Source organism: Chenopodium quinoa, unplaced genomic scaffold (genome assembly GCF_001683475.1).
Source record: "Chenopodium quinoa cultivar QQ74 unplaced genomic scaffold, ASM168347v1, whole genome shotgun sequence".
Lineage (NCBI taxonomy): Eukaryota > Viridiplantae > Streptophyta > Magnoliopsida > Caryophyllales > Amaranthaceae > Chenopodium > Chenopodium quinoa.
Window position 1 is genome coordinate 3,283,595 of NW_018745684.1, and position 20,149 is coordinate 3,303,743.

A 20,149-nucleotide genomic window follows, 5' to 3' on the forward strand; every position below is an offset into this window, starting at 1 on the left:
GACTGTTAAAATGATAGTTTTGTGTGAGAAAGTTTGTGTTTTTGAGGACAATTGAAGAAATTAGGGCAGAATTGTAAGAAAAAGGATCATTGACATGGTCGATCTTTGTTTCGATTGATCATTTTCATGGAGTGTTTGCCGAATTGGGAGTGTTTTGACCAAAGGGAGGCAAATCAGCCAAATGTTGTCCCAAAGGGAGTACAAGCCCAATACGGGAAAATACAAGTTATCCCCTCTGTCTCTTATCTACAGGTCTATTTTTTATTTTTTGCGAAAATTAAGTAAATTAGAGATTCCTTAAAACCCAAGGTTGGAAAGTATAAATGTGCATGTGAGGTTAGAAAGAGATAGAGAGAAAGAAAATGTAGTTAGTAATTATTAAAGAGATAGAGAGATAAATTGTTGGAAAATAATGTCAAAAGTACCAAAAAAAAAATAAAAGAAAATTGATGACAACTCATCATAAAGAGGGAATATGGTCAAAAAGTACATAATTTAAATAGAAATAGACATGTGCTTTTGAAACCCCCAAAAAAGAATACAGACATGTAAATAAGGGATAAAGGGAGTACTCAATTTGAGTTACAATCAATGTTGCTCAAGGGATATGGGGGCCATTTCGGTGTGTAAGTTGGGGGTAAAATAGGAGAAAATACAAATTTCTCAACTTGAGAAACATTGTATGTTTCAATGTTTCTCAAAAGGGCATTTTGGTCTTTTTAGTAAAAAAATACCCACTACTCTCAACTTCTCTCTCCTCAACCATGAACTTAAGCAGTTTACAATAATGAAAATTGAATATTCCTTCAACAATGGAGGGAACAATTTCAAATAATGGCAAAAACCTTCCATTTAGGGTTAACCATACCCTTAATTTATATATTTTTCTTAGAGTTTTTCGTTAAATTCGGCGGTGAAGCCGCTAGATATGGTGGTGTTATGGTTGGGGTTTGTTGTGGTATTGGTGGTGTCGGGAATGGTGTTGGTTATGGTAATGGGGCTCGTCTTCCATGGATGATTTGAAAGGTTGAAGAAGGAATGATGAAAATGGAAGGAGGAGGAAGAAGATGACCCAGCAAGAAAAAATAATAAAATATCAAAAAAGTTGCTATTATTTACGTATTTGTCATTTTGAGAAAATGGGGCAAGCTCATAAAATAGTCAGGCCCAGATCTTTGCAAAGTTAGGTTTTGGTTTGTGTGAAATCGAATTCAGAATCGAGACTCCAATCGCCACCTGTAATACCCCAAATTTTGAGTATATTTAGTCAACGATTTTTTTTTTTTTAGTATAAACTTTTAAATTTATAATTATTTTCAAATTATATGTTATAGTAATAAATTTATAATTATTATTTCTATTTTCGGATTTATTTAAAAAAAAAAAACTAATTTTGGATAATTTACATAAACTGATTTTGAAAACTGGAAAAAAAAAAATTGAAGCTGATCCTTTTGATAGGAAGTTACAACAAACTCAATTTGAATTGGGTCTTATCTTCTGAATATTCTAGAGCAACTCAACCTAAGTTTTCTAATCTATATATACACCTAAATCCCAAAACTGATATGTCGTATGACGCTATCAAATAATACCCATCTCTTTCAATTTTGCCCAAGTCGTCATCCCCAACCGATCTTTCATCAGTAAGCCATGAGTTTTCTTACTGTGATTCTTTGTATTGAATTGAGCTTGGCAAATTCGAAATGCTGATTGAATCTTCTCTTGATTTATTGTCTTACCCACCCAATTTCTTTAATCTTCTTGTCTCTCGTTGAACATCTTGTAATTGACGAACTGGAAGTTTTTTTTTTAAGAAAAAATGGGTTGTTTTCTTTTCTGCCAAAGTAGACACCATTGAAGTGTTTTTGGAGTTTTGTGCGTGGGTTTTGGAGGCTAAGAGGGGAAAAGTTGTGGTAGTGGAGTAGTGGACCACTTGTTTATTCACATACTGTACTTCTAAATATATAATCATAGTTGACTTATAAAATAAATTTTTTTTCCCCTCCAAATTTAATTATCAATACAATATGTTACAAGTAGTTGCTTAATTACCCACGTACTAGTGTACTACTACCAACTTCGTATCAGCTATATGAGTCATACTAACTTAGTATTATTATCTCTTTATTTGTAGACGGAGGCTACTAGGTAAACGTTTCGGAGGTTACTTACCTTGAGATTTACGCGCAACTCAAGGTAATTTTCAATGTCCATCATCTTTAGAATCCCGTTAGGAAATTGTTTTGAAATATTGTGTGCCAATTATGTGCTTATGTAATTATATGCGATGAGTGTGTTACTGTATGATATTATAGAATCATATTATATACTAGTTTTCTATATTTGTGTACTAGTATAAGTATTTTCGAAAATTTGATTAATTGGTATCGTATGAGTTTTTTTTTTAAATAATTAAAATCTTGGGAATTGGATGATTGATTATATGTGATTGATAGTCTCCAAGGCCTATTGGGAAATGAGTTGTAACTAGTATGTCATGTAGAATGACTATGTTCTAATAATACTGAAATTGAAACATTGTTACTTGTGATTAAATTGATTTGTGCAATACTTGTGTGCAATGTGACCGGACAATTTAATCTATTAAAATGTACATTAAATTAAGAAGGGAAATGAAACCCGAAAGAGTGAAGAACAGGTTGCCCACTAGTAGTTATGGTTGCTACTAGTTGGTTTAAATTAACGTATATTGCTGTTTAGTCTTCCTCCTAATCAATGGGGGTATTAGTGAGGGGTGTGCACACTAGGGACATTCTGTTTTAATTTATGGCTATTTGGGGTTACGCGCGACACTCTGTAAAGTAGGTGGTGACAGGGACTAGTCCCGACTTACTGGCGTTCTCTTTCCCTTTCTTAACTAAAGTAATAAATTGTTATGTGACAACTTGATTTTGGCTTAGTATTATAATGTCGATGAAATTGTGTTGTGTAAAATGTTTTTCGAACTAAAATTATTTATTTTACGGGATGAAGTTGGAATTACTCAGTTTATCTGATTTTGGGAGTTTTCTCTCTTTCCTTGTTTTGATTTATTTTGCAGGTTGGTAAGAGAGTACTCGGTTATGTGTGAGGAGACGTTAGATTAATCACGTAGCTAAGACAATTTAGTTTACTTCCGAACTTATTTATTTATTTTTTTTTTTTTTACTTTATTTAAAATGTTTTACAGTTTGGATGTAATGACTACTTTATTTTTGCCGCCACTTAGATCACTTAGTTTATTAAATGGTATTTTGTTTTGCTTTGCATTTGTTTTCTATGGAATATAAGTGTAGCAGTAACACTCCCAAGGTTTGATGGTTGGGTTTTGAAAGGTAAAAAGGTTACTCTTATTGTTTTAAAAGACTCGAATTTTGGGGGTGTTACACCACCGCTTAGGACGGCGATAGTGGTTGGGAAGGCGATAGGAGACCACCGATTAGGACGACGATACTGGTTGGGACCGGTCGGACGATCTATGTTCACCATAAGGTCTTCCTCCTTCTACCAAAACTCAGAGGCTCACAGCAGTAGATCCATGGCTCCAAATTTTTTCGTACTTCCTCCTTCTACAATGTTGCCACGAAAAAGGGTTGATATGGCCCTACTTTACACTATTTGCTACTAGGGTGTTTTTTTGTTTTGTTGCAAAGCGGCATTGGGGCCATTGTTAAGAAAAGAAGAAGAAGAGGATGAAGGGGAGATGAAGAAGAAGGCGGAAAGATGGTGATGGTTTTGGGTGGTGTTGTGATGGAGGTGGTGGCTGTGATGGAGATACATTGGTGGCTGTGATGAAGATGCGGTGAAGTCTGAAAGATGAGTTTGATTTTTTTTAATTTTTTATTTTATTTATTTTTAAATCTGCCACTTGAGTAACAAATGAGTAGCCAAGGCCAGCTCCAAGTATACACATACTCCCCTTTTTAAATTTTTTTTTTTAAGAGTTTCACTTCGATCGGCATATTGTTTTAGGTGAAGAGAACACGGCTCATTTTCTCTTATCTCAATTTCACATATGGTAGAAATTGTATTGTACTCTGTATAAGCTATCTGTTATATGCTATTCTTTTCATTCCCAAACTAATTTTTTTTTCGAAAATTTAATAATTAATTAATTATCATATCATGACCTTTAGTTTTCCTCATTAGATAAAAAATACGAAAATAAAGATTATGTGTATCGCCCGAACATTCACTAGTTTGGTAATGTAATGAAATGAACACATAATCACATATAGTAGTAGTTTAGTGAGGTTGAGGTGATGGAGTATTGGCATCGTTCCCACCTTGTATCTCTGAGGTCTAGGGATTAGATCTCATGGGACTCATTTAAGGAATTTCCCTTATCCTCTCCTCTCAAATGAGCCTCCCTTCTTCTTACCATTAAAAAAAATATATATATATAGTAGTAGTTTAGTATAACAAGTCCAAAACGATTAAGTATTTCTTTCTATTATATTTTTTGTCAGCAAATATCAAAACCTACATTGGATATATACATTATGCGTGGTTTAGATCCCTACCACCCAAGTGAAGTATAAGTTCAAAAAGATTCAATAAAATGAGAAACAGATGAATAAGAAAAATATATATTTAGGTCTTGTTCTCTTCACCTAAAATTAATAGAATTTTAAAAAATAATTTCATTTCAATTCAACAAATGTAATTTTAGTTTTGTAAAAAAGAATTTTCAATCGTAAAATCAACAACTTTACAAAACAATTATAAAAGAAAATCAATAAAAATACAGTTTTAATATATATATATATATATATATATATATATATATATATATTTTTTTCTTCTTCCCCCATTTTCATTCCCCATTTTTTGTTTTTGATTTTTTAAAATTTAATTTAATTTTCTCTCTCCTCTTTATCTGTAAAGATTCTGCTTCTGTAAGTATTTTATTCAATTATTTTTTGATTTTATTTTTATTATGTTTGTTTTAATTTGTTTGTTGTTGTTCTGTGTTGATTGAGTTGTATTATGATTGTAAATGTTGTGTTAATTTGGTGTTTGTTTGGGTTTGATTATGTAGCTCATTTGTGTAGTTTTTAGAAATTTGGAATTGGGTTAGTTAGGAAGATGAATTTGAACTAGAATTGGAAGGAAAAAAGTGGGTTTGAGTTTAAATTGGGGAATTTATTGAACTGGGAGTTGAAATTTAATGATGGGGAATTAGAGGAAAGTATGAGTGAATTTAGGGTTGTTCAAGATTCGTAGCCCTCTTTTTCTCATCAGTCTTTCTCTTGATCTCATCGCACTGTCTGTTCTGTTCTTCCACCATCAAACCAATCCCAACAGGCTCGATCATCATCGAAGGACCCAAGATTCAGGTAACGACGAATGATACCCACTCTGACCAGCCGAAAATCCTAGCCACCTAAAATCCCACCACCCCAACCCCTGACCACTACTCCACCACCCACAACCCCACCTCGAAACCTCACTCAAACCAATCGAAACCTACCTACCCACTTGAAAACCTCACTCAAACAACCTTTTTTTTTTTTTTTTTTTTTTTTAAACGAGTATCGGGTACCCAAGATTAGCAAAGCCTGTCCCATGTCCCGGCCCACGAAACTGCTATCTTAGCGGGACGGGTACTCCGAAAAACAGAAAAATTTGTCAATTTCCCATCGGGTTTTTTGCGAGTCATCGGGTAAACGGGATGGGACAACCGGGTCGAGTTTTTTTGAACACCCCTAAATACAAGCACGACTGTACGAGTATAAAATGTAGACCTATCTGTTTTACTCCTCTCTCTCAGTTTCGGACCATTGAAACGTATTCTAATATTTCTATCCTCCGTTGAAGCAACTTCTTAGGCATAGCCGTTTCTGATATTTTGGTGGCCGGGGGAAAAATAATAATATTTTTGTTGAATAAATCATTTGTTTTTATAATTATAAATATTTATGTAATTTGTTAATTCATAAATAATTTTATGTAATTTGTTAATTCATAAATGTTTATGTAAAATAATGTTATGTATCAACAAAAATGTATATTAAAGTGTTTCAATTACTTTAGGATAATTAATTTTGTAGGAAACCCCTCTGTCCTTTTTATTGGTTATTATCAGATTTTAAATACTATTCATAATACTCCCCCCGTTTCTTTTTATTTGTTATGTTCAGATTTTAAATACTATTCATAATACTACCTCCGTTTCTTTTTATTGGTTATGTTCAGATTTTAAATACTATTCATAATACTCCCTCCATCCCAAAATACATGAGACGTTAGACTTTTTTTACTATTCATGTATTAGTTTTGATAATAATTTTTTACTAACATAATAAAAACATATTTTATCATAAAATATGTTGTTAAATAGGTATATATATAAAGTTTCAAAATATAATTTTTAAAATAATTTTCATTAATATTTAATTATATACAAATAAAGTCAAAGTAGTGCATTGACATGTGTGCAATGTTGACTGTGTCATGTATTCTGAAAAGAGGGAGTATTAGATAATCTTCAAATTTACTCACAAAAGTAAAAGAGTTATGTGAGATCTTATTTGATTCGTCTCAATTAGGCCTGATAATTGGGTAGGGCTACCCAATGGCAAAAGGGTCGGGCATAATATTAAAGGGTTTTGACTCTTTAATTTTTTAATGGACAAGGCTTTTATAAGGTCTTATTTTATAGGGATTTTATAGGGTTTTATTTTATAGCCCAATAATTTAATAATTAAACTAAAGAGCCCAATAATAATTGTAATTGTAAGGGTCGGCAGTCAGCTACTACCGCCTCTCTTCCATTTTCTCTCTCTTCCATTGAAGCGCAACTTCAGAGTTCTCCATTGAAGCGCACTCAGAGTTCTCCATTGAAGCCGCGCACTCAGAGTCTCAGGTAACATCATTTTCTCTCTCTTAATCTGTTCTTCAATTTTAATATCTGATTGAAGATCTGGTTTAGGTTATATGATGTGATCGAAAATCAATTCAAGTTGGATTTTCTTCTGGGTGATTTTGCTTCTTACTTGAGCTTGGAGAGTGATAAAAGGATTGTGGGTAATTTTGCTACTTATGAGTCTGCTGTTCTTGGTGTTGCTAATGCTGATTTATTTTGGTGTTTTTAATTATAATTTGGGAGTTTTTTTGCTTGATTATAATTGTGTTTGATCTGAACTCATGGATGAATGAATATAACCCTTAATTTTCTGTGCTAATCATGTCACATATTTTCTGCACTTGTGCCATTGAATGTTTTCATTTCTATATTAGCTACAATTTGAAAATACTTGAATTAAATCAAACCAGTAAAGGCTTGATAAAGTATACTATTAATCCATCTATATATTCATACAAAGCCCATATTATCTACTAATATATGTAGTACTTTGATAAAGATGGATAAATTTAATTTATTGTAAGTTGGATTGATTTTAATTTTTTAGTTCTAAGTTTGATTTATGCAAATTTGGACCTTATTATACTCACTGACCCACATTTTGGAAGGGTAAAAGCAACAAAAAAATTCAGTACAGAGTTTCTGTTTTTATTACTGCTTTCTTCTTTAAACCAATCTTCTCCAAGGGCTTGTTTCATTCCTATTGCTGCTTCATTCTTTTGTGGTATCCGAGACCATTCTAGTAGTATTTCGTAAACCTAGAAACTAGTATATTACAATTGATGTAACAGGGTTAGTACTCTTGGTGAACTTATATTTCGTTTCAAAACTGTACACTGTACACAGGCGCTAGCGTGATTACTGATTAGTCACTTTGATCAGAGCTTAAACTCAACTTATCTGATCTGATGATTCTGATCATCACATTTCTGCTATGATTGTTAGCAAGTCAGTTTAATCTGTTAGCAAGTCCGTTGAGTTAGTATCAAGATTGAATGTTACAATTGAATATGATTTTTGTTACAGTTGAATTAGTTAGTCTGTTAGTCAGTTGAGTTCAGCACTTTAGGATTGATTTAGTAGTTTTTTTCTAGTTTTAAATGTTTATGAATCAGAGACTCTTATGTAGAAATAAAAACAATGCAATAATAAGATATTTTTGTAGATTTCATCAGCTTTTAGTGATTTCGTACATTTCAATTTGTTCAACTTTCTCAAAACTCTATGTAAATTCATCCATAAATATTGCTTGATTAAGTATTGAGTCAGAGTTAGAATTTACACTACAATTTAAGTTCCTTGAGCAATCTTGGTAATTTTGCCCAAAAGGTTAATGGCCCGTTTTACTTTTACCTCGACCCTGACCCGACCCTGCCCCGCTAAATAGTCATCATGACCCGCAACCGCCCCGCCCCGCACCGACCCGCCCAATAACCACCCTTAGTCTCAACGAATGCTTTATTAATATTCAATCGTTATAATTTTAAAAAGTATGTAATGAGATTTATTAATAGTCAAATAGGTGTATTGACAAACATGTAAAAGTCAGAACGTATCCAATAAAAAGGGATGAAGGGAGTATTATACTTTAGATATATGGTAATTTTGTGAGAAATTAAGAAAATTTTACCAACAACTACCATTATAATGACTACTTTTGAGAACACTACAATTTATTTATTTATTTATTTTTTTTTAAAAAAATCTATCACAAAAACCTTGAGTAACACAACCACGACAATAACCTCCAATTGAGGGTGCTAAAAAATCGACTGTTTGGGCGACGAGGGAAGGGAGGGGCTGTTTTGGGGATGGGGGAAGGATGGTGGTTTCGATGGTGTAGGTGGGTCGCCCGAGTGGTTTTAGGGGTAGGGAGGGGCCGACCGTCTGTTATCGATTATTAGGGAAGGCGGCCGGAAGAATTTCGGTGGGGCTGGGGGTTGGGGCTAAGGGGAGGAAGGATGGTGGCTGGCTTGGAAGGGTTTTTGATTATTTTTTTCTTTTTTTACAAAAAAAATTTGGACCAATTATGTTGCGACACATCACACATGGCTTTTACAAAATAAAAACCACCCTTTCTTTATGTCACTGGTAAATCGACCTAGAGGAAGAAAAACCACCCAAAAGTTCATAGTGCTCCCGAATAAATGTAAGTTGGGATTATTGAGAGTAAATCGCTGAAAGTTCGGATTAATAAATTAAAGTGATTTTTTAACAAATAAAATTTAGATTTTAGAAGTACTTAAAATAATAGATCGAAAAGCGAAGACAAGTCAAATTCAGGGTTAATTGGAGGATGAAATAGAGTCGTTTGATGTGTTCCTTTAATAAAAATGTGTCTCTTTAATGGAAATGGTGTTACTTATGTTTGTTGGGAGATGGAGCAAAATTTTAATTTCAAGTTTACATAAACCCTTGTTGAAGGAGGATGGTAGTAGGTGTTGTTAAACCCATTTGTATGTGATGACGGTAAAAGCCATTAAAAACATCATGACTTTGTATGAGATAATATACTCCCTCTGTCCCACAATATAGTTTATGTTTTCCTATTTTAGAGACCCAAAATGTTGTTCCTGTTTTTATTTTTGGATAGTATGTAAAGACCATTACACCCTTATTTTTTTACTATATTCATTGAACTTCCTAATTTACCCTTAGCTTATCCACTTACATAATACTTTTTTTCACTTTCTCTCTCTAACTTTTGTCTATAATTGTACTTTTTACTTTTTTTTCCCTTAAATTATCCACATGTCTTGTACTTTTGTTTAGCTTTTTTCCACTTTTAATGTACTTCTTCCACTTTTCCTCCCATTTTAAAATACCGTGAAAAAAACACAATTGGAACTATATTACGGGACGGAGGGAGTATAAGATATGGTTTTGTCAGATCGCAAAGAAATGTGATTGACATGAATGAAGCATAGATCTCAAGAGGATTTTATCCATTTGAATTATTGGGGTCCCTTAGGGTAAGACATACTGATTTTGGGCTGTCTCCGTTATATCAGCAACATTCATAAACTTTTAATTGTATGTTAGAAAATACCTTACACAACACAAAACATCATCACCAACTTCCCTCGTTCTATCAATAGTCTCATCGCATGTTTAAATGAATGTTGGCAAAGCCTTATTTGCGTTGTCCTCACTCGTTGTAATAACTTAAAGGTGAATGTCGTTAATGACTTTAATTGGTATTGTGTAAGGGCTTCTTATGCCAATAGTAACTTATGTTACTTTACTGTTCTTTCGTTTGTTGTAAACTCAATTAAATTAATGTAATTTCAGCTGTTTTTTTTTAAAAAACAAAAAATCTAAAAAACTTACAAAGAATTGATACAAGCTTTGGTGTGTGAAAATATTTAAAAATATTTAAAACAGGTTTACTTAAAACCCTTATAAAGCCCACTTGTCCCATAATTAAACGATCATATAAAGACCCGTCCCATTTATTTATCAGACGGATCTAACCCATAATATGGCGGGCGGGTCATGGCTTTTAAAAGACCTCCATTCCTACCTCTCTCAGTTATTTCATTGAAGCGGACTCAACGTTCTCCATTGAAGCGTAGTTGACGTTCTCCGATGAATCTAGTATTCCCATTGAAGCAGCTTCTAAGGTAAGTTGTTTGTTGTTGTTATCATCATATCAATTTCACAATCTAGGGTTAATATTTGCTCTAATCTAATTTAATCATCAGTGCTTTAAGTTTAGGGTTCGTAAATTCTTAGATTATGAAACATCATAACCAAAAGAAAAGAAAATTATGAGATTATCGAATCAAATATCCCTAAAATTATGTATTTTTCGAAATAATTGAATATGAAATTAAATCTCCTTTCGGCCGCCCCTCCTGCCCTGCCTCATTGCTGTTTCTTTTTGTAATCATCGAATTTCAATTTCACAGTCTAGGGTTTATCTAATTCTATTCAATTTAATTTTCAGTATAGGAAATTTAGGTTCGAATTTTTGGACTATTTGTGAAAGATCATAACCAGCGATTATGTTGCTAAAGAAGAAAATTATGAGCCTAATTTGATGATTGAATCAAATTTGCTTTTTCTTCCTAAAACTATGTGATTTTTCTAGCCTAATTTGATAATTGAATCAATTGTGCCTTTTTCTCCCTATTATTATGTGATTTTTCAACCCTAATTTGATAATTGAAACAAATGTGCCTTTTCTCCTTATGATTATGTGATTTTTCAAGTTTGATAATTGAATCAAATTTGGTTGCTAATGTGTTGCAGAACCTTTTAATGTTAGGATTGAATTATGAAATTCGACCTCTTCCCGAAAATTGAACCTTTCCGGTATAGCAAATTATGTGATTTCGTTTTTGGTTTAGGGCGTAGAATGAAGCAGTCACAAGATCCTTTCGAAGCAGCATTTGTAGAACAGGAGGAATCACCACCTGAGTCTCCTGCAGCGGCCAATGATATTGATACCCAGATAGACGCTGCTGCGACTGTCAACGATGCTGATCAACCCGAGGATGAGGTGGGATTGGAACTTGTAGCTCATCCTAATGTCGCGTCAACTTCAGCTGCTCCACTAGCTTCTACTGGGATCACTCAACCCAATAACAAGAACAAAGATGAAGACGATGAGGAGGAGGAAGACAACATGGATGTTGAGCTCGGGAAGCTCTCATCTAGTGGTGACCCTGATAAAATGGCCAAAATGCAGTATGTGATTTTTAATGCTTTGCCACCCTACTATATGCCTGTTAGCTAATATTTGCATTTTTTACCATTCTTATATATACGGAGTATACATTAGTTTTGACTGTTTGAAACAAGAGCTCGAAAAATACACTTCAACATATCGTTTGATGTGAATTTTGAACATGAATGTATGAGCTTCTGATTTAGCATTTTTTAGAGTGAACTTATAATCGTAATTGAGTGGTGCCTCATCTGTATCAATATCGGTATTAATTTTACGTGGAGAACAGAAGATTTGGTACTTATGAATGGGTTTTGTCTTTGCTGAGTTGTTGATATGCTGATTGGATCCTGTCTTGTACAGATATTGTTCAATTTGGGCTTAACTTTTGTAGGGTGTAAGTTACAAGTATTTATATTACCTTTCTTATTGAAAGAGGAAGTATAGTGTGCATTGTGTAATGAGAATTGAGAAGCCGTTTTTTAGCTCATATCATCCATTTTCGTATGCATTATATTTCGTAGTATATTTTTTTTAGATAAATAATAAACTCATTTAAGTGTTACATGCTCTTGTAATCTTTACCTACTAAGGCTTGAACCCTTGACCTCTTCTATAGCTCTATAGAAGTGTGAGAATTCGATCACCAATTCAGTGGTTGAATTTGCGGCTTAATGCCCTTAAATCCATAAGTAGTTACAGAGTATAAATACTTGTAAATAGTTGCCCAAAAATATTTATAAGGAGAAATATATTCAACCAAGAATTATACTTGTATTTTTTTTTATCATATTAATCTGTATTTCATAATATCTCTAAAAATACTTTTTTTTTTTTTCTCTCCTCCCTGTTTATATTGCTGTATCTTGACTTTTCAGAAGATATATTACTTCATCATAAACCTCAATACATATGATTGGTTTCATTGCTAATTTGTCTCTCTATGACCAAAATCCTTTGCATTGCACATAAACAAAGACAAGTTGATATTTAAAAAATTTGATGCACCTTGGATGTAATTAACATGTTTACTTTCTCATGAATGACTAATTGACTATACTGTTAAAATTACTTTCAGAACCATCTTATCTCGATTTACAGAGGAGCAAATGAGCAGATATGAATCTTTTCGGAGGTCTGGTTTCCAGAGATCCAACATGAAGAGGGTATACCTCTTTCACATGTTTCTGCTATCTTATGTTAGGCTCCGTTACTTCACCTTATTTTTGCTGAATAGAAATTATTTTTACTGAAGTGAAATTATTTTTGCTCACTGAAATTAATTTTACTGAACTGAAATTATTTTTGCTGAATTGGAATTATTTCTACTGATTTTCTGTTATATTTCTTCTTTAAAGTTACTGAGAACTTATTTTTGTTGAATTGAATTTATTTAACTGAATATTATTTTTTTAAGGTGAAATGAACAGGGCCTTAGTCTTGGGAAATTCGTTGCTTAATATGGATAGATAAAGGTGTGGGAACACAGAGAAGCTCACTTGTTGAATAACGTTGTCAAGTTAACTTAAATTATGTATTTTTTCTTCTCGTTTTTTCAATGCAGTTGTTAGTAAGTATTACAGGCAGTCAGAAGATTTCTGTACCTATGTCCATTGTTGCATCGGGAATTGCAAAAATGTTTGTTGGGGAGCTCGTTGAGACAGGTATTCATTTTAATTTGCTAGGCAAAAATAGTGTGATTTGGAAATGGGTATGTCCCTGAAAATTTTATCACTACTATTTAGTTTATGGAGCACTTTTGGCATTGTCAAATCTTAATCTCAACTTTTAAGTGTCTATACAATAGAAACTACAAGAAAGGCTCCCTTTTTAGGCTTAAACATGCTGCATATATGAGGCCATGAGGTGTGGCTAATGTGTAATTAACCATTCCATTAGTTTGCTTAAGGTTGGGTGTTAATTTTGAAGGTACTGATATATCCCAACTAGTTTAACGACTTCTATCTCCAAATTTTCATGCATTCTCTTATCCTTTGTGCATCGTGAATTTTGCTGACCAATATATATTTAAATGTTATGAGTCTTATGACGAGCAACATAAACTTTTTATACAGCTTGGGATTCCAGGCTTTATGTGCAATATATCATAGTTGCTGTTTATTGATTATAACTCGTGGGTTATACATTGTTGCTGCCTATTGATTGGTACCGCTTCTGTGTGCAGCTAAAATAGTGATGTCTGAAAGAAAGGATTCTGGCCCCATTAGGCCATGCCACATACGAGAATCATATAGAAGGCTGAAGTTGGAAGGCAAAGTACCTAAAAGATCAGTTCCAAGGCTCTTCCGTTAAGGCGTTTATTACCCTAGGGCAACTCTGCAAATCCTCTTGTTAATATTCCTTCATCAATTCGTCATTAGGATCTCTTCTGTAGTTGAAATTTTGCTAGAGTTTCTGATTTATGATAAGGTTGAAGAACCTCAAAGTTCCGTTCTCTGAAAGCAATTCGTTGAAATGTTATGATGAAGTTTTTATAACTATGTACGCCGTTTATTGCATCTAGTACAGACTGCAGTCTGCGCTGTGCATTTCAGTTGATTGGTGCACCAGTTGTGTTAAGGGCTTAAGGCAATTTACATATAGAAAGAGATTTATATTTCAGTTCATTTTCGGCCCAAGAAGTTTAATCCAAACCAAGATCCAAACTCTGACATGGTTAACATTGAAAATACAAAATACTGAAGAAATGAGAAGCAAAGGAAAATGTAGCCCTAAAATTATTTCCTCCAATCTCTCTATTTTTACATGAATTAAATATGTATAAATCAACAAGTTTCAGAAAACAATTTAAATATTACTACCTGATCAATCTTCAAATAATTACTCAAACAGGAAAGGGAGTAAAAATTATCCCTGGGTAGTAGTTTCTGCACTAATATGAATATGATCAATGAGAAATTAATCGCCAAGCAAAATAATTTAGTACTCTATTGTATGGTTTAGACACCAGGACTGAAGGGCACACCGGTTGCAGGCAGCCATTTTCGCCCTGCGATGAAGCGTTCAACGCTAAACTGTGAGACTGCGTTAGGCCTAGTGATGATATGGTAACCCGGCCACTTGACCCGATTGCGAAGCATTGCACCAGGCCCGAAATTACCGAACTCTGCATAGTATAAGGTGCTCAAATACCCGGCACTCTTCCAGGGCATCCACCCTGCTCTGTGAACCAACGGGCCCATGTATGATCTCATGATAATTGTCCGAGAATACTGTTGCCATGGTCGACCCAAGTACGTGGAAACGGACCGGATCTTTCCTGCAAGGTCTTCATCTGCCATGATCCGACATCCATGCATCACGATCCCTGTGTTTTGATTTGGGTCAACCCGACCCTGCGCCGTGATGACATTTGCTTGGCCTAAAACAGGCACCCTAGCATAGATCATACAGCTTTGGAATACAACAGCCGCGTTCCCGAAAATAACGTCAATTGTACCAAAAATGTAACACATTTTGTAGAATTGTCTTTGTGAATGTACAAATAGGGTGTCTTGGTATCCTAGGAATGCACATTTGTAAAAAACTGAAAGATCCGAGCTCGAGCGCAATGCCACAGCTTGGCCCATTTGCGCCCCCGCTGCATTTTGAATGGTTAAGTCACGAGCAATGAATCGAAGTCCATCAATACCTTTAAAGAAAAAAAAAATCATTAGATTTTACTATAATGTACGTATTTAGCATTTTTTTTTTTTTTTTTATTGTCGATTACTCGATTATATATCATACAAGGTACTCTATTAATTACAACATATTCGCAATCTTGCATATTTTTTACATGGCGGAGTATATATTTGTTACATATTATGGGACAAGAAAAAACAGTGATATATGGTAACATGTAACATGAATTGTTGCTTGGCACAAGGGCCACCGTGCCAAATGGTAAAGGAAGTACTGACTTTAGAAGTAATCAAATGTAAATGATGAACAAGTACTTTAATTAAGTACTTATGAAAAAGTCAGACATAGCAGGATGTTGCTTCAAGTCACTAAAAGTATGGTCAATGATTGATGCTCCATTAAATACACAAACTTTTAAAATAATTGTATGTGTATAAATTAAGATCTAGATCTTCTATTTTGACTTCTTTTCATAGGAATATATTGTAATCGTCAAGTATTTGGTCATGAATGGCCCTTTTTGATTCGATAGTAATCTAGCCCCTCCTTTAAAAATTAATCAATGGATCATAATCACTAAGCTACACATTGAGTAACGCTACTAAAGTATAAAAATAAACACTTAGCTAATCTAGGTGTGTGTTTTTTCAATCATGTATCATAATTAAACGAGTCCAGGCTAGACCATCAAAACTTATCGAGGGTAATTTTCAAGTTTGTCAAAACTCAGACTGTTGAGACTTGGGACTTTGGGAATGATGAGGAGCAAAGACTAAAGGAAACCGGCCTTTCTCCAAAGAACTAAAGTCGAACTTAAGTTTAACCCGACCCCTAAAACCCTACCATTGGATCAATTAAGATACTGCATGCATGTTCATGTAACATATTTTGCTAATTGCCTAAGTATATACTACCAAAACTCTACATAATTTAGCTAATGCAAAGCATATATATATATATATATATAATAAAATAGGAGATGATTTATGATGTAACATACCTGCGGTTGCAGAACTATAGGTTGTATAACCAGATCGAGCACTTCTACTACTAGTAATAATGGTATTCCTCATACCATCACCAACCAACATAATATCATCGTTGTATGGTCCAACATATATATTCTCCCTATAAACACCTCTTTTGACATGTATCACTTTCCTCCCCCTTATACGGCTCCTAGCCGCGGCATCAATGGCTGATTGAACCGTCATATAAGGGCTCGAACCATCCTTAGACACGACGAACATAGCGTTTTTGACAGCCAACTTCCTAGATACTTGCACTAACCTCCTTTCTTCATGCCTCATCCAAGTAGGGTACTCGGTTGTGTTACCACTACTAGTAGCATTGACAAATTCTTCAATTAGGCCTTCACTTATGGCTAACCCATTGGATATTAGGTCGGACACGTTGTATGAGACGTGGGGCCAGATGAACGATGTGACATTCATGTCTTGGGACCCACTCATACAAGTGTCAAGGTTGGTGAGGGAGGAGCTAAGCCAGGTTTGAGCATCGAAGTCAGAGAAACTCGAATTACTAGTCAAACCATAGAGGGTGTAATTAAGTTGAATTATGGTGTGACTATAAAGCCTAATGCAGTCAGACCATGCTGCTCGCTCACTATGATTTGCGCACTTTTCCCCCCATGTCCACAGGTGGCCTTGAGCGGCCATGGCACGGTCCAAGGCCGCCTCCACCATCATTCTTTTAAAATCGGACTTCTGCTTTGGCTCGAACACACCTGGTGTTCGAGCCATGAAGTACTTGCATGTCTTGGGGTGTGGAACGGTGTCACACCATTTGTTTATATCGTCGAGGGGAGCATCCTCGGGCTCAGAGAATGTACAAGCTATAGAGGCAAATATGGTTAAGGAGAGGAATAGGTAGTTTAGAGATACCATTTTCTTGTATTGGAGGGCATAAATTTTTTTTTAGTGTGTTTTTTGTAGGGAGAAATAAGAGGGACTCAGATCTCTAGGAGAGGTTTGGTTATATAACTAATATAAGTAGTATATCCCAGAAATTATGAATAGTTGAATAAATACAAGTATTGATTATGCTTTGCTTTAAACAATGGATCTCTCTTATAATTTGGCTAAGTGGTTTTTATGGAAAATATAAAATGTTAGAAACAACTCATGTCTTAGCAATTTTTTATGTCATGAATGATGTATTTCTTTACGTAAGTTTTTGCTCATGCACAAAGAGTTCTGCACAAGTCAATAATTATAATAATTATTTGCCATTAGTAATATTCATACCTCCCTCCCTTTTGTAATCCTAGTCATAACCTTAATTAGTGGTACATTAGTGTATAATTAAGTTTTAAAAGGCAGCATTAATTCCTAGCATTAATGTTTCTCCCTCTTTTTTTCTTGTCCATTGGAAGTTTTTACAAGAAAAATTGGAATTGTTGCGTGATTTAGACTTGAGGAGGAGGATAATAATAATTAATCCAAATCCAACTACATGAGAAATGTTATGTATACAAAAATCTCAAGAGAACACCGAAACACAACACACGAAAGATTTCTTCTATTGTTAAATATAACACCCTAATTTATCAAGTCCATGTAAGAAAACACGTTCTTATATAATTGGTGTACACCAGAGATATATAGCATAGTGATCCTATGCCGCCTAATAAAAGATAACTCCTATTCTCTTCTTACGAAGTATAAGGTTACGTATATACATGTTCATATGGAGAAATCGAAATTGACTTTAGAGTAACATTGTATTTAAAATTCTATCAATGTTTGCTTTTAATGTAATTCAAAGTAGAGCTTGTACATACCGGTTTAGAGGTGATTTTCCTTTTCATATGAAATACACTGAATTAATTACGAAGTAAATAAAATTTTCGAAAATTGGAGAAATGATTAGAAGAATGACACATAAGGAGTTAATAGTTTTGTATGCTTTTGAACATATGTAGCGCACCAATAATTGGAAACAAGGACAACAAATACTTAAATGGGGTTGTAATTCTAGATCTGCACATGCACATTGCTTGGACATGTTTAAGTGCAACTCGAAGTCTTATACTTGAAGAGTAGTTCAACCACATAAAATTCAAAGCATTAATATATACCATAGGAATTTAACATACACTTTCTTCTAATGATGAATGTTTTTCATGTCATAAACTTCAAATTCAAGCAAATGACCAAAATTTTCAAACAAACTGTTGGATTAGGATACATTGTTTGCACTTGTATAGTTGTATTACCTCGAGAAGAAGTTGGGATCGGCCATTTTAAGCAATCTAATCATTCCCTCCTCACCCACCATACTACTAGTCGTTTAATATTATGTACAATTTATTGATGCGCTAATTTGACAATCAAAATTACATTTGTAAATCAAGCGAGTGTGTAAACTTTGGTTCACATTAAAACACATAGAAAATCAAAATATCTTGAATCAAGTTTTTCCCAGTAATTGAACTTTCTACATAAAGAAGTAAAAGTTTTTGTATTCAATCTAACAAATTTAAACAAGCTACTATACAGTACAATTGAATATAAACATGTAATAGGTACACCTAAGACAAAGTTTTAAATATATCGTGTACCATTTATAGCATAATAAAGTCTCTATACATTTAAGCTCAAGAGCATAAACTTCGTCTTGAGCGATGTACCTATCTTCACATACAGATCAATTTCTCAGTATATGATTATGTAGTTCATTCACGACCCTTCTTTGAAGATAATTAGTAAAATGATCAGATAATATAGAAGGCACATCGCAATTGCATTATGCAACGTAATGAGACCAATGAGGTGCAAAAAAAGTACGTACGAATTGTAAGGAATTAGTGCTGATATATCGACATAACGACATTGCAACACACAAATTTCAAACTAGAGCCTTATAACGAGGCTCATCCATGTGCTTTTATTTGATTTTGCACGAAAATCAATACACCTGCTTAATTAGCTTAATCTTCAACAACAATATAATTAGGAGTAAATTTTAATAAATCAATTGACTACGAAATGTCTTAGATATACAGATGTAATGTGTGAATAGGAATTGTTTTTCCCACCCTCTTTTCAAAATATAATTTCAATACTTTAATTGCTTATATTACAAAGGGGCCAGGCTTGCTAATAGAAATTGTAGGGTGCAAGACCAATTCTTTACATTTAGTTCATTAATAAGTTTCTTCTATTTCATTTTTATAAACATTAGTATCCAACTGTCCTTTACATTCAAAAGATTAAAATACGAACTAATTAGGTCTTGTTTGGTTGACATGGAAATTGCATTTCATGGGAAGTTATTTCCCTAATGAAATTCCTGGGAATTTTCTAAATTTGTTTGGTTGGCAATGTGGGAATTTAGAAATCCCATGAATTTTGATTAATCTAGGGGGTTAGGCAATTTACTTCCCTTATTTTGTGGGAAGTTGAAATTCCCATGAATTTCCACTTCCCTCATTTTTTGCTTTTTTGTGTCAACCAAACAACTCCTACAATTTATCAAATCCCATGAATTTCCATTTCCCCCATTTTATATTGTCAACCAAACAAGGCCTTAATGTACTTCATTCAAAGACTCAAAAACATGAGATATATAATATTTGAATATGGAATTTTCGTTGAATTGGTGTTAAATATGTCAATACGTTATTGAAAAGACTTTCTGCGTTGTATATCGCAGATAGCTATAGCAAAGGTTTTGTTGTTAACATGCTATCTAGAGGACTCTCTAGGTTGTTAGATAAAAATTTCCCCCGATTATTATAATTATACAAAGTAAATGTTAATCAAGATTTACTACTTGAATTTGGTTTCTAATACAATAAGTCAGCCTTTGATCCACAAATCATGTTCAAGATTTGGATAATATTACTCATTGTATAATCAATCTCACCACCAAGTGACTAACTATATAATATGCAATTACTTTTCATAATTCAACCTATGAGCCATTGCTATTACCCA

General features: G+C 33.7%; 2 protein-coding genes across 3 annotated transcripts; one reads left to right on the forward strand and one right to left on the reverse strand.

Moving 5' to 3' along the window:
- The first annotated feature begins 10,349 nt into the window (after positions 1–10,349).
- On the forward strand, positions 10,350–14,102 carry LOC110717666 (transcription initiation factor TFIID subunit 11-like). Of its 2 annotated transcripts, none has more exons than XM_021896424.1 (5): positions 10,350–10,494; positions 11,224–11,563; positions 12,622–12,742; positions 13,108–13,207; positions 13,729–14,102. In XM_021896424.1, exons 2-5 carry the CDS (start codon positions 11,232–11,234, stop codon positions 13,854–13,856), a joined length of 681 nt encoding a protein of 226 aa, XP_021752116.1. In that variant the 5' UTR covers positions 10,350–10,494; positions 11,224–11,231; the 3' UTR covers positions 13,857–14,102. The 2 variants fall into 2 exon arrangements, with proteins under 2 accessions (XP_021752116.1, XP_021752117.1); XM_021896425.1 differs by having other exon boundaries at positions 10,351–10,494; positions 12,622–12,709.
- A 154-nt stretch (positions 14,103–14,256) lies between these two features.
- LOC110717665 (probable pectinesterase/pectinesterase inhibitor 59) lies at positions 14,257–17,405 on the reverse strand. Its single transcript, XM_021896423.1, has 2 exons — positions 16,189–17,405; positions 14,257–15,195 (listed from the first exon to the last, which is right to left on the reverse strand). Exons 1-2 carry the CDS (start codon positions 17,093–17,095, stop codon positions 14,504–14,506), a joined length of 1,599 nt encoding a protein of 532 aa, XP_021752115.1. The 5' UTR covers positions 17,096–17,405; the 3' UTR covers positions 14,257–14,503.
- Positions 17,406–20,149: the final 2,744 nt, after the last annotated feature.

Excerpts from the sequence above, each read along its gene's own strand:
- LOC110717665 (XM_021896423.1), bottom strand. The coding sequence starts at position 17,095 with ATGGTATCTCTAAACTACCTATTCCTCTCCTTAACCATATTTGCCTCT. Across the intron at positions 15,196-16,188 it reads CTATAGTTCTGCAACCGCAG|GTATTGATGGACTTCGATTC; the intron begins GTATGTTACATC and ends TTTTCTTTAAAG.
- LOC110717666 (XM_021896424.1), top strand. The coding sequence starts at position 11,232 with ATGAAGCAGTCACAAGATCCTTTCGAAGCAGCATTTGTAGAACAGGAG. Across the intron at positions 11,564-12,621 it reads GATAAAATGGCCAAAATGCA|AACCATCTTATCTCGATTTA; the intron begins GTATGTGATTTT and ends AATTACTTTCAG. Across the intron at positions 13,208-13,728 it reads TGGGGAGCTCGTTGAGACAG|CTAAAATAGTGATGTCTGAA; the intron begins GTATTCATTTTA and ends TTCTGTGTGCAG.